Source organism: Mobula hypostoma, chromosome 14 (assembly GCF_963921235.1).
Source record: "Mobula hypostoma chromosome 14, sMobHyp1.1, whole genome shotgun sequence".
NCBI classification, from domain to species: domain Eukaryota; kingdom Metazoa; phylum Chordata; class Chondrichthyes; order Myliobatiformes; family Myliobatidae; genus Mobula; species Mobula hypostoma.
Window position 1 is genome coordinate 41,438,427 of NC_086110.1, and position 12,485 is coordinate 41,450,911.

At 40.5% G+C, this 12,485-nt stretch overlaps 1 protein-coding gene across 2 annotated transcripts in view; it reads right to left on the reverse strand.

Annotated features, from left to right (window-relative positions):
* LOC134356222 (PH domain leucine-rich repeat-containing protein phosphatase 2-like) overlaps positions 1-12,485 on the reverse strand; it is a 132,962-nt gene that overhangs the window by 57,634 nt on the left and 62,843 nt on the right. For both annotated transcript variants that reach the window (XM_063066997.1, XM_063066996.1), the window contains one exon: positions 2,170-2,316. In XM_063066997.1, coding sequence (XP_062923067.1) covers positions 2,170-2,316 — 147 coding nt within the window. The remainder of the gene's footprint in view (positions 1-2,169; positions 2,317-12,485) is intronic.

Genomic DNA, 12,485 nt, shown 5'->3' on the forward strand with positions numbered 1-12,485 from the left:
ACTACAGAGCTGAATGGGCCCTTACGACCCAACAAGCCGTAATGCCCAGCAGCCCACCTAAACACTAGCCTAAAAACAGGACAATTTACAATGACCAATTTAACCTACTAACTAGTATCAGAGCATCTGGAGCAGGGGTGGCCAACATTTTACATTCCGTGCGTCAATTTTTTCACACACAAATTCAGATGTGATTTTTTCACGCACGAGTTCTATATTAACATATTTTTAGATTGAATGGGGGTACAAGAGTTGTATGGCGCATCTGAACTCGTGAGTGAAAAAATTGACACATGGAATGTAAAAGGTTGGCTATCCCTGATCTGGAGGAAACCTATGTGGTCATGGGGAGAATATACAAACTCCTTACAGATGGAGCTGTAATTGAACTCCAAAACTGCTACCCTATCACGGCACCAAGAATGATAGAATGGCCTTTTTCTGTCATAATCGTATAATTCTTAAAAAAATAAAAATAAATATCAGTAACTCAATATCAATTACAGAAAAAAGCTGAACAATAGACATAAAACTGGTAGATTCTGTTTCTTGTTTTGGGCTCAATAAATTTAAAGATATTACAAAGATAAAAGAAGAGAAATTGATGTTTGAACATGTATGTGGTTATGCACTACTGGATGACTTATGCAAACATTTCATAGGCTTTGAAAATTTAGATAACCATAAATTGAGGAATAAAAAATACAGTGGCTTGAAAAAAGTATTCCGTCCCCACAACAATTTACACATTTTACTGTCTCATTTTCTAAATTTAAAATACATTGAAGTAGGGTTTTTTGCGCTAATCTACAAAACATTGTGCATCATGTAGAATCAAGAGAAAAATTCCAATTTAGTAAATGTCAACAATTTACTAAAAATTAAAAACCAACATTGAGAGGCTGAAAAAACATTCATCCTCTTTGTAATTACTATATTTACTTTCCTCAGGTGCAATACTGTATATTACCTTACAAAACTCACACAATATGTTGATGTAGAAAATTGGAGGAACATCTGAATAAGTACTCCCTTTCTCTGTAAGGTCCAATAGTATGGTAGATTTTCAACAGATCAAACCAAAATGAAGACAAAAGAGCATTCAAGACAACTCAGGGAAATGATAATAGAGAAACACAAATCTGGGGAAGAGTACAAGGCCATCAGAAAGGCACTGAACATACCTCAGAGCTCGGTGCAGTACCTCATGAAAAAGTGAAAAAAACATGAAACCACGGCCACATAGCCCAGGTCAGACTGTCACTCTACACTTAGAGGGAATATTAGCACCACAGTAGCCTCTCCTACTATTGCCATTGTTCTCCACAAACTGACATGAGCTGCACAAGTCAGTGGCCACATCTGGAGATAAGTTTTGTGGCTCCACAATCTCCAAGGCCATGCACAAAAAGGATATTTATGGAACCTTTTGGCATCAACACTAAGCAGTATGTGTGACACAAATCTAACAACATACATCAGCCAACTAACACCATTCCTGGCAGCATCATGATATGGGGACGCTTTTCAGCAGCAGGGACTGGAAATCTGCTCAGGTTTGAAGGGAAGATGAATGCTGCGAGATCCTGGATAAAAACTGAGGAAGTTTTCTACCCAAGTGGCTTCAAACAAAGAAAATTTATGTCCTTGAGTAGCTTTGTCACAGTCCTGACCTCAACCCGATCCAACATCTGGCAAGACCTCAAGATTTCTGTTGACTGTCGCTCCCCAAATAAGTTGGCACAGCTTGAGCAATTTTGTAGGGAGGAATCTTGCTTCATCATGCTGTGCAAAGCTAATAGGCTTACAGTACCAAAAAAGACGACTGTGTGTAATAGCAGCAAGAGGTGGTTCAACTAAGTACTGAGCAAAGAGGGATGCATACTTTTGAAGTGACATTTCAGCTTTTGAATTTTTAGTTTCTCATACTTTACAATTTTCCCTGTTTTTTGGGTTCTACAGTGAAAACAAGAGCATGTGATTCAAAAATAAAAGCTCTCAGTTAAATTGATCAAAATTCCTGGTTGTAATATTCACTTATGTGAACAAAGGGCTGAATACTTTTAGAAGGCACTGTAACTGTTTTCATCAGAAGTTAAACCAAAATGTGAATTAGCATATAAAACAAATTATCTAACTTCTATATGTGAATTATTTTACAATACTTACTTCTTTAAGTTTCCAATCTCTTCGGGAATGTCATGTATCCTGTTACAAGAGAGGTTGACTTCGGTAAGAGTTGCAATTTCACATAAGGATGCTGGAAATTTTGTCAGTTTATTATTCGACAGATTCAGGCTTTTCAGTTGAGTGAATCTACATTAAAAGAAAAATTGAAGGACTTAGACCCTAGAATATTCCAACAGTCCACACTTACTTCTTGCTACTCTATCATTTTAATCACATACTTTTAATTGCTCTATGACATGGCTCCAAAACTCAAATCAATATGGAGGGTTGTGCCATACATGAAAGTGGTGTACTGACAGTTAAGATCTCCTAAAGCCTGATTTATTGTGTAGGGAGTCAACATGGAATTTCCCAAATATTTGAATAAACTGGCTGTACAATTTCCCCTTTGGCTATTTGTTTCACATTGAAGTATGATTGGATAATGGCTAAATGGTAAGGGTGTCATTCTCATCTGTATGGAAGAAATCTTCTTCCGCCTTTTAACTTTAGTGTGTTAAGATACATCACACATTCTGTTGGAGATCAAGACAATACAGTCAAAATAGTAGCACACTGTTCAGTCGTTATGTGCTGTGTTATATAATGTGGGAGATCATGGTCTTGCCATGACCATGATTGTTCTTGGCAAATTTTTCTACACAAGTGATTTGCCATTGCCTTCTTCTGGGCAGTGTGTTTATAAGATGGGCAACCCCAGCCATTATCAATACTCTTCAAAGATTGTATGACTGGCATCAGTGCTCGTATACAGTACTTGTGATATGCACAGCTGCTCATACAACTATCGATCACCTGCTCCCATGGCTTCACGTGACCTTGATCGAAGGGTGAAGCAGGTGCTACACCTTGTCCAAGGGTGACCTGCAGACTAGCAGAGGAAAGAAGTGCTTCGCACCTCCTTTGGTAAAGACTTAACTCCACCCTGCCACCCAAACGGTAGTATTACAAAGGCATTTATTTTTAATACTACCTTTATAGTATATGTGAAATCACATGAATTAATCAGCCAGTTTGAGCCCTTTGCAAAATGCCAGAGGACCCCTTAACAGCAGTCACTGCAAAAGCAGAGGATCTCACCACAGTAATCATTATCAAGGACCATGGGAAACATCATTACTTCACTTCTGACTGCAAACACTGGGCCTCAGTTTAATTCAGAATTGAACAACGAGACTCATTATTTTTCACCGCACCTGTACCTTATGTGTACACGTACAAAAAGCATTAAATTCAGCTTGAATTGTTTTTATGATCAGGGCATGTTCAATTTTCAAATACAGTACATAGTTTTCCTCAGAGGAGTTGTACAAAATTATATTTTGAATAAATATTATACCCTAATAATACATGATGGCTCTCATCATTATACACACTTTAATCAGATTACACCATCCCCCACTCACCAATCTCCAATGCTCCAGAGAAAACAAAACAAGTTTGCTGAGCCTCTCCTTAAGACTAATACTCTCTTAATCCAAGCAATATCCTGGTGAACCTCATCTGCATTCTCTTCAGAGCTTCCACATCCTTCTTGATGCCAGAATTGCATACAATACCCCAAATGCAACCGAACCAAAGTTTATACAACTGCAATGTGACTTCCCAACTTTTGTACTCAACACCTCAATCAATGAAGACAAGTCTGCTGAAACCCTTCTTTACCACTAACTGCTTGTGTTGCCATTTTTAGAGATCTTGCACCCCAAGATCCCTCTGCACATTAACGATCCTTAGTGTCTTAAATTTACTGTATAGCTTCCTCTTACATTTGACCTGCCAAAGTGAAGCACATCACATTTGCTCTGATTAAACTCTCTCTGCCATTTCTGTCTATACTTCCAACTGGTGAACATCCTGCTGAATCCTCGGACATGCATTTGAAGTATCTACAACTGGTTCTGGTCACCACACTAAAGGACAGGATTACACTGAAGACAATGCAGAGGAAATTTGTAAGGATGAAGCTTTTCAGTTAGGAGAGATGTTGGCTTTGTTTTCGTTAGAGTGGAGAAGGCTGAAGGTGAATTAATAGAGAAATACAAATTTATGAGGACAAAGACTGGATAGATGGTTGGAAACTTTTTCCCACAGCAGACTGTTAAAAACTAGAAGGCGTAGGTTCAGGGCAAAGACTGACAAATTTGAAGGGGATGTGAGGAAGAACTTTTTCACCCAGTTGATGGTCAAAATATGGAATGCACTGCCTGAATAGATGCTAGAGGCAGGTACAACATCTAACAAGCATCTAGATAGGTATTTGAATCACTAAAGAATAGAAGGCTCCAGTCCATGTGCTGGTAAACTGGGTTAATATAGATATATACCTGATGGCTGGGCTCAATATCTTGTTTCATGCAATGTTGTAAGTTCTGCTTCATGATAAACTCAGAACAATTCTGATCAATTGTCAATTAGATCAGATCCTGTACCTTCAAACGCTGTTAAGACCAGAAAATTAGGCTGATATGAGGTTTGTTTCAGAAGAAGGTAGCACCATCAAGATCTGAAATGTACACCACTTTGAAAAATAAAATACATGCCAACGTATTGTGGAAGAACGCAGATCCAGCAATCTATCTCTTATGCAGTGATACTGTCGTGAGGTCCTAAAAACTGAAGAAAATCCAGTGGGGATTCAAATGGAAAATACGCTCCCAATATACCACGAACTTGATTGATCATTCTTCATTCCCAATGCTGTCACTCAAAAATGTAGTTTAAAGCTTAAAGTCGCTCTTATAACCAGGTTTAGAAAATAAAAATTATTTGATTCATTATATCCAGGATTGTGCCATGTTAAAATGATCCAAACTTCTTCCACTACTGTTCATCTCCTTACCCCTTTATTTATAGCATTGTTGGTGGGGAGTTTTCAGGTTTAAGTCCAGTAACAATAAAAGGATGGTGATATATATTTAGCATGCACTCTGGAAGGAAACCTGCAGGTGGCAGCATTCCCTGGTGCCTGTTGTTGACAAAGATTGCTGGTTCGGTTGGTATTGCTGAGGAATATAAAAAGCATTCTGCGATTTCACACTGCAGCCTGATTTCCTGGAGGGAATAATGATCATGGTGGTAAACAGAATGTCAAGGCCATTTTCCCTGAATGATGTTCACCTCCTTGGGATGGTTAGAGCTGCACTCATTAAGGCAAATGAAGGGTAGCATGGTAGTTAGCACGTCGTTTTACAGCCACAGCTGTAAGATGGGGATCTGATACCCACCACTGTCTGCAAGAGGTTGGTATGCTCTCCCCGTGACCATCCGTGTTTCTTCCCACGTTCCAAAGATGAATGGTGAGGATTAGTGAGTTTATAGGCATGCTATGATGATGCTGAAATCGTAGTGACATTTGCAGACTGCCCAGCACAATCCTTAATGATTTGATTTGATTCAAACAATTCATTTCATTGTATGCTTCGATGTATGTGTGACTTTAAAAAGCTGATCCTTCTTGCTTTTAATGTTTTCATTCATTTAATCACTGCTGTCTTCTGGTTTGTAGACGGTGGAATGAGTATATGGAATCATGCAGTGAATCACTCATAGCTGCTTCTGACCAGTTGTTACAGCCAGAACAGTTATATCATCATTGTTGATGTTGAAGGGAGTGGTAGGTGATGAGCTCAGTGTTGCTAATAAATGTGTCGACTAGTTTGACAGATGCATTCTGCTTGGAGATAGTTACTGCCTAGTATTTGCATGATGCAAAGATTACTTGCTGTGTAGGTTTTGCTACCTGGAGGAATCAGTTGCTTCATTTTCTGAGGAGTTGCAAATAAAACCGAACATTTTGCAGTGAATAATGAACAGCACCACTTATGTTAGGTCACTGATGATGAAAATGGCACATCCCTAGGACTCCACTCCAAAGTGTTTCTATAATAATGGCAGTAATTAGCCAGATTTGATTTGTCCTGTCTTTTGTGAACACAACACATATTTGCAATGTTTGACTTTGTAATGCAGATGTGTCAGAGTTGTAGCTATAATGAAACAGTTTAACAATGGTGCATATCTTCATGCACTAAAATTGGAACATTGTCAAATCACATTACCATCACTACATCCAGCCTATTCTAGAGTTTCTTAAATAACACACAGACTGGAAATTAGCTTCTATGATGATGAGGACCTTCTCAGAAAAAAGTTAGATGAAGAGGCTGCAAGTGCTTTAATCTTCCATTGGCTCTCTTGTGCTGACTTCCAACATAGTTAAGCAAAGGAATGGTCTTAGGGACCTTTCTTCCAATTAACTGTTTAATTGTTCGCTATTTATGACTTCGTTGAACTCTTATCCAATCTGATCAATCACTTACCCACAGCTTACCACACATGCAGTCTTGTGTTGTAGCTTTGCCAAGTTGATATCTAATTCTTAGGTTTATCTTTCTATATTCATATAAGGTTGACTTGATGGCAAGGGGAGCGCAAGGGATGTGCCTGAACTAGCAATTTGTAGTGGAATACAATTCAGGAGCTGCTGATATTTTGATCTGTTAGGACTGTCCTACTCTTCCCACTTCCTTTCCAGTCCTGATAAAGGGTCTTGGCCTGAAACATTGACTCTTTATTCATTTCCATAGACGCCACCAGACCTGCCAAGGTCATCCAGCATCTCCATTTCCAGCATTTGCAGAATCTCTGAAACTGAAACTATGCAATCTAGCTCAACAGGCTAGAAGGCACCCAATATATGGAGATAAGACTTTGTCTCTAAAACAACAGGTGCAGTGTTCGCATTTCTGAGATTTTCAACGTTGGCTGATGAGAAGATCAAGTAAAATTACCTTCATTGTGGTTCACACAGCAGTTCCAATCTGGAAGCTATACCCTTCGATATTCACCCACCTCAATGTGACGTTTTTCCTCTGTGTGCCTTGCGGTGGGTGCATCAGGCGACAACCTTGCCATTTGTTTGTTCTTTAACATGGCTGGGTTGTTAGCTCTATGCTTAATCCAGCACGGATGGAAAGCGTTCAAGGAGCCAGCTGGATTTGAACCTGGGACCACTCAGCTGGAAGCCCAGTAATGCCACTGAACCACCGGTCGGAAATAAGTGATATTGGTACAAAATTAATCAATTGAAAGCCTCCATCCAGAATACATTCTGTATGCTTGCCACTCTCAGTGATTCTTCGAATGCTATTCAACATGGACCAACTAGTATGAACAGATAAAATGGGACAAATGCCATCTTCCCTGAGCTAGGAAAACTCCTGTTGATGAATACTTGCCATTTCTTGCGATGTATGACCTGCTGTTATGGGATCTCAAGTCAAAGATGTTGACTGCCAGTGTAAGTCCTTCCTGATTATGCAATACTATGCCTGGTGATTCTGAACAGTCACTGGAACAGGAGATGTTCAGGTTTACAATGGAGGAATCTGCCATGTTGACTGAGGGTTAATCATCTTTCAGTATAACTCTACTGAGTTGTTTCTGTGGGACAGCTCTCCAAATTTAAACACCAGCCCTGAGAAATTTGTGAGGAGAAAATTGGTCTAAGATGTAGGGAACTTTAGAGTGGAACTGATTTTGGTGCATCTCCATTCAGCAGAAAAACAGATTTTGGAATACAAAGTAAATAGCAAAATTCTGTCATTAACAAAATTAAGTTTAGCGGTACATGCATAATGTATGGTAGAAAGCCAGAAGTATTGCTCATGCAATGGACATTGAAGATACACTCCAGTTAAACAAGATTCGTAATCAGCAAATCTAACTGGGTTTTTGTTCTATACCTTGAAAAAAAAGGAAACCATTTAAACTATCGAGTCCAGGTTGACTGCCAACAAGGCAATCCCATCAATCCTATTCCCTGCCTCCTGAATTCACTGCAACATTGCAATTTATTCTTAGTCACATGTAGACTTATTAGCTTTGAATCTTTTTGCTACTCACTAAAGGATAATTTAAAATTACTCAATTTACATGTCTTTCGAAATGTGGGAGGAAACAGTAGCACACAACAGAAAATCATGCAAACTTCAGACAGCATCCAAAGTGAGGATTAAACTGAAGCTCTGGGTCAACATCACTAACCAATGCATCACTATGACTGTCACTGACCAAAATAAAACTTTAAAATTCCATTATTTTCCTAAATTTTTGCATATTTTTATATAAAATTTGTTCAGAACCACCTTCAATAATTAATGACCAAACAATAAATTTACATCATTTTTAGAAGTTTTTTCCCCAATGGATAATTTCTTTGCATACTGGAAAATTGATATTAAGATAAAACAAATAGTATAAAATTGTTCTCTTAAGACATTATTACAAAATTGAAGAGCTGTAGTATCTACAGTTTGAGATTTTAAAAAGTGAAAATCAATTTAAGATCTTTCCTTATAATGAGAAATATTCTGTGTTTTTTCTTCACTCAGTGGTTAAATAAAGTAATATTTTTCCCAACTACAAGAAAATCACCTTTGATAAATTTGCTAGAGCTGTTCCATAATGTAACAAGCAGACATCCAGAGTACATTTGATAAGGTGCCAAATAAAAGGATCTTTCTCCAGCTGGAACGATGCAGCCAGAGGACTACCGCAAGGATTGGGTCAAGACCCACACTAATGGCTTGGAGGAGCAGAAAGAGTGTAAGTTGCTCAAAAATGTGACAACATGAAAACAGATGAGAAAGTATACAGTGATGAGGATAAAGTGGACTCTGCAACAGGGGACAGAATGGCTGAGTGAGCTGCTAGAACTTGGCAAAAGTAATTTAACTTTGCAGAAGTGTGAGGTCTTGCACTCCAGTGGGAGGAATAGGAAAGCAGATTATTTTCTGAAGAAGAGAGTTGCAAATGAGTGGAATACAGATGGATCCAAATGTTCTTATTAATGTGTCAGTGCAGCAAGTGGTTGGAAAGACAAATAGCACATTGGTGTTCATTATAAGGTGGCTAAAGTTCAACACTAGAGAAGGATTATTCCAATCATAAAGGTTATTTGTGAGGTCACACCTGGAGTAAGTACTAGTACTGTGTACAGTTTTGGCTCGCTGATTTAAGAAAGAATATATTAGCGTGGAGGTTACCCAGAAAATACTCACAAGGATAACTCCTGTGTTGTCCTACCACAAGCAGCTAAAAAAATATGTAGGGAGGGTATGGCAGGGCAGATTCCAGATGTTTCAACTAGTGAGAGGGGCCTGAATGAGGGGACATTAAAAAAAAGATAAGGGATTGGTCATTTAAAATTGATATGTACAGAATTTTCACCTTAAGGACAGTAGCAAAACTCTGAAATGCTCTATCCCAGAGAATTATGGAGGGTGAACACTGGTAGTACTTAAAGAGGAGGTAGATAAATTTCAGCAAATCGTTGACTAAATGGATCTGACACAGAAGGGGAGTTGAGGTTTGAGTAAGATCAGTTGTGATAATACAGAAGAGTGATGCAGTATTATTAGACGATAGACCATAAGACACAGGAGCAGAATTAGGCCATCTGGCACATTGAGTCTGCTCCACCATTCAATCGCGGCTGATCCTTTTGTTTCTCCTCCTCACCCCAGTTCCCGCCCTTCTCCCCATAACCTTTGATGCCATGTCCAATCAAGAACCTATCAATAGCTACCATAAATATGCCCAATGACCTGGCTTCCACAGCTGCAGGTGGCAACAAATTCCACAAATTCACCACCCTTTGGCTAGAGAAATTTCTCCACATCTCTGATTTGAAAGGACACCCCTCTATGCTGAGGCTGTGCCCCCTTGTCCTAGACTCTCCCTCCATGGGAAACATCCTTTCCATATCTACTCTGCCTCGGCCTTTCAACATTCGAAAGGTTTCAATGAGATCCCCCCTCATCTTTCTGAATTCCAGCGAGTACAGATCCAGAGCCATCAAACGTTCCTCGTATGATAACCCTTTTAATTCCTGGAATCATCCTTGTGAATCTCCTCTGGATCCTCTCCAATACCAGAACATCTTTTCTAAGATGAGGGGCCCAAAACAGTTCAAAATACTCAAGGTGAGGCCTCACCAGTGCATTATAAAGCCCCAGCATCACAAACTTGCTCATGTATTCTAGACCTCTTGAAATGAATGCTAACATGACATTTGCGTTCCTCACCATGGACTCGACCTGCAAGTTCAGGGTGTTCTGCACAAGGACTCCCAAGTCCCTTTGCATCTCAGATTTTTGGATTTTCTCCCCTTTTAGAAAATAGTCCACACGTTTATTTCTACTACCACAGTGCATGACCATGCATTTTCCAACATTGTATTTCATTTGCCACTTTCTTGCCCATTCTCCTAACCTGTCTAAGTCTTTCTGCAGCCTACCTGTTTCTTCAACACTATCTGCCCCTCCACCAATCTTGGTATCATCTGCAAACTTGGCAACAAAACCATCTATTCCATCATCTAAATCATTTATATACAGCATAAAAAGAAGTGGTCCCAACACTGACCCCTGTGTAACACTACTAGTCACCGACAGCCAATCAGAAAAGAATACTTTTATTCCCACTCACTGCCTCCTACCAATCAGGCAATGCTCTAACCATGTTAGTAACTTGCCTGTAATACCATGGGCTCTTAACTTGGTAAGCAGCCTTGTGTGTGGCACCTTGTCAAAGGCCTTATGAAAGTCCAAATATACAACATCCACTGCATCCCCGTTATCTATCCTACTTGTAATCTCCTCAAAGAAATCTAATAGGTTCGTCAGGCAGGATTTTCCCTGAAGGAAAACATGCTGACTTTGTCCTATCTTGGCCTGTGTCACCAAGTACTCCATCACCTCATCCTTAACAATTGACTCTAACATCTTCCCAACACTGAGCTCAGGCTAACTGGTCTATAAATAGTCATACTTTATTGATCCTGGGGGAAATTGGTTTTTGTTACAGTTGCACCATAAATAATAAATAGTAATAAAACCATAAATAGTTAAATAGTAATATGTAAATTATGCCAGGAAATAAGTCCAGGACCAGCCTATTGGCTCAGGGTGTCTGACCCTCCAGGGAGGAGTTGTAGAGTTTGATGGCCACAGGCAGGAATGACTTCCTATGACGCTCTGCGTTGCATCTCGGTGGAATGAGTCTCTGGCTGAATGTACTCCTGTGCCCAACCAGTACATTATGTAGTGGATGGGAGACATTGTCCAAGATGGCATGCAACTTGGACAGCATCTTCTTTTCAGACACCACCGTCAGAGAGTCCAGTTCCATCCCCACAACATCACTGGCCTTACGAATGAGTTTGTTGATTCTGTTGGTGTCCGCTACCCTCAGCCTGCTGCCCCAGCACACAACAGCAAACATGATAGCACTGGCCACCACAGACTCGTAGAACATCCTCAGCATCGTCCGGCAGATGTTAAAGGACCCCAGTCTCCTCAGGAAATAGAGACGGCTCTGACCCTTCTTGTAGACAGCCTCAGTGTTCTTTGACCAGTCCAGTTTATTGTCAATTCGTATCCCCAGGCATTTGTAATCCTCCAACATGTCCACACTGACCCCCTGGATGGAAACAGGGGTCACCAGTACCTTAGCTCTCCTCAGGTCTACCACCAGCTCCTTAGTCTTTTTCACATTATGCTGCAGATAATTCTGCTCACACCATGTGACAAAGTTTCCTACCATAGCCCTGTACTCAGCCTCATCTCCCTTGCTGATGCATCCAACTATGGTAGAGTCATCAGAAAACTTCTGAAGACGACAAGACTCTGTGCGGTAGTTGAAGTCCGAGGTGTAAATGGTGAAGAGAAAGGGAGACAAGACAGTCCCCTGTGGAGCCCCAGTGCTGCTGATCACTCTGTCGGACGCACAGTGTTGCAAGCACACATACTGTGGTCTGCCAGTCAGGTAATCAAGAATCCATGACACCAGGAAAGCATCCACCTGCATCGCTGTCAGCTTCTCCCCCAGCAGAACAGGGCGGTTGGTGTTGAACGCACTGGAGAAGTCAAAAAACATGACCCTCACCATGCTCGCTGGCTTGTCCAGGTAGGCATAGACACGGTTCAGCAGGTAGATGATGGCATCCTCAACTCCTAGTCCGGGCTGGTAGGTGAACTGGAGGGGATCTAAGTGTGGCCTGGACATAGGCCAGAGCAGCTCCAGTACAAGTCTCTCCAGGGTCTTCATGATGTGGGAAGTCAAAGCCACCAGTCTGTAGTCATTGAGGCCGCTGGGGCGCGGCGTCTTCGGCACAGGGACAAGGCAGGACGTCTTCCACAGCACAGGAACCCTCTGGAGCCTCAGGACTTCCTTTCTGCTGTCTTCCTCCTTTCTTAAAGACTGGAGTGACATTTGCAATTTTCCAGTCC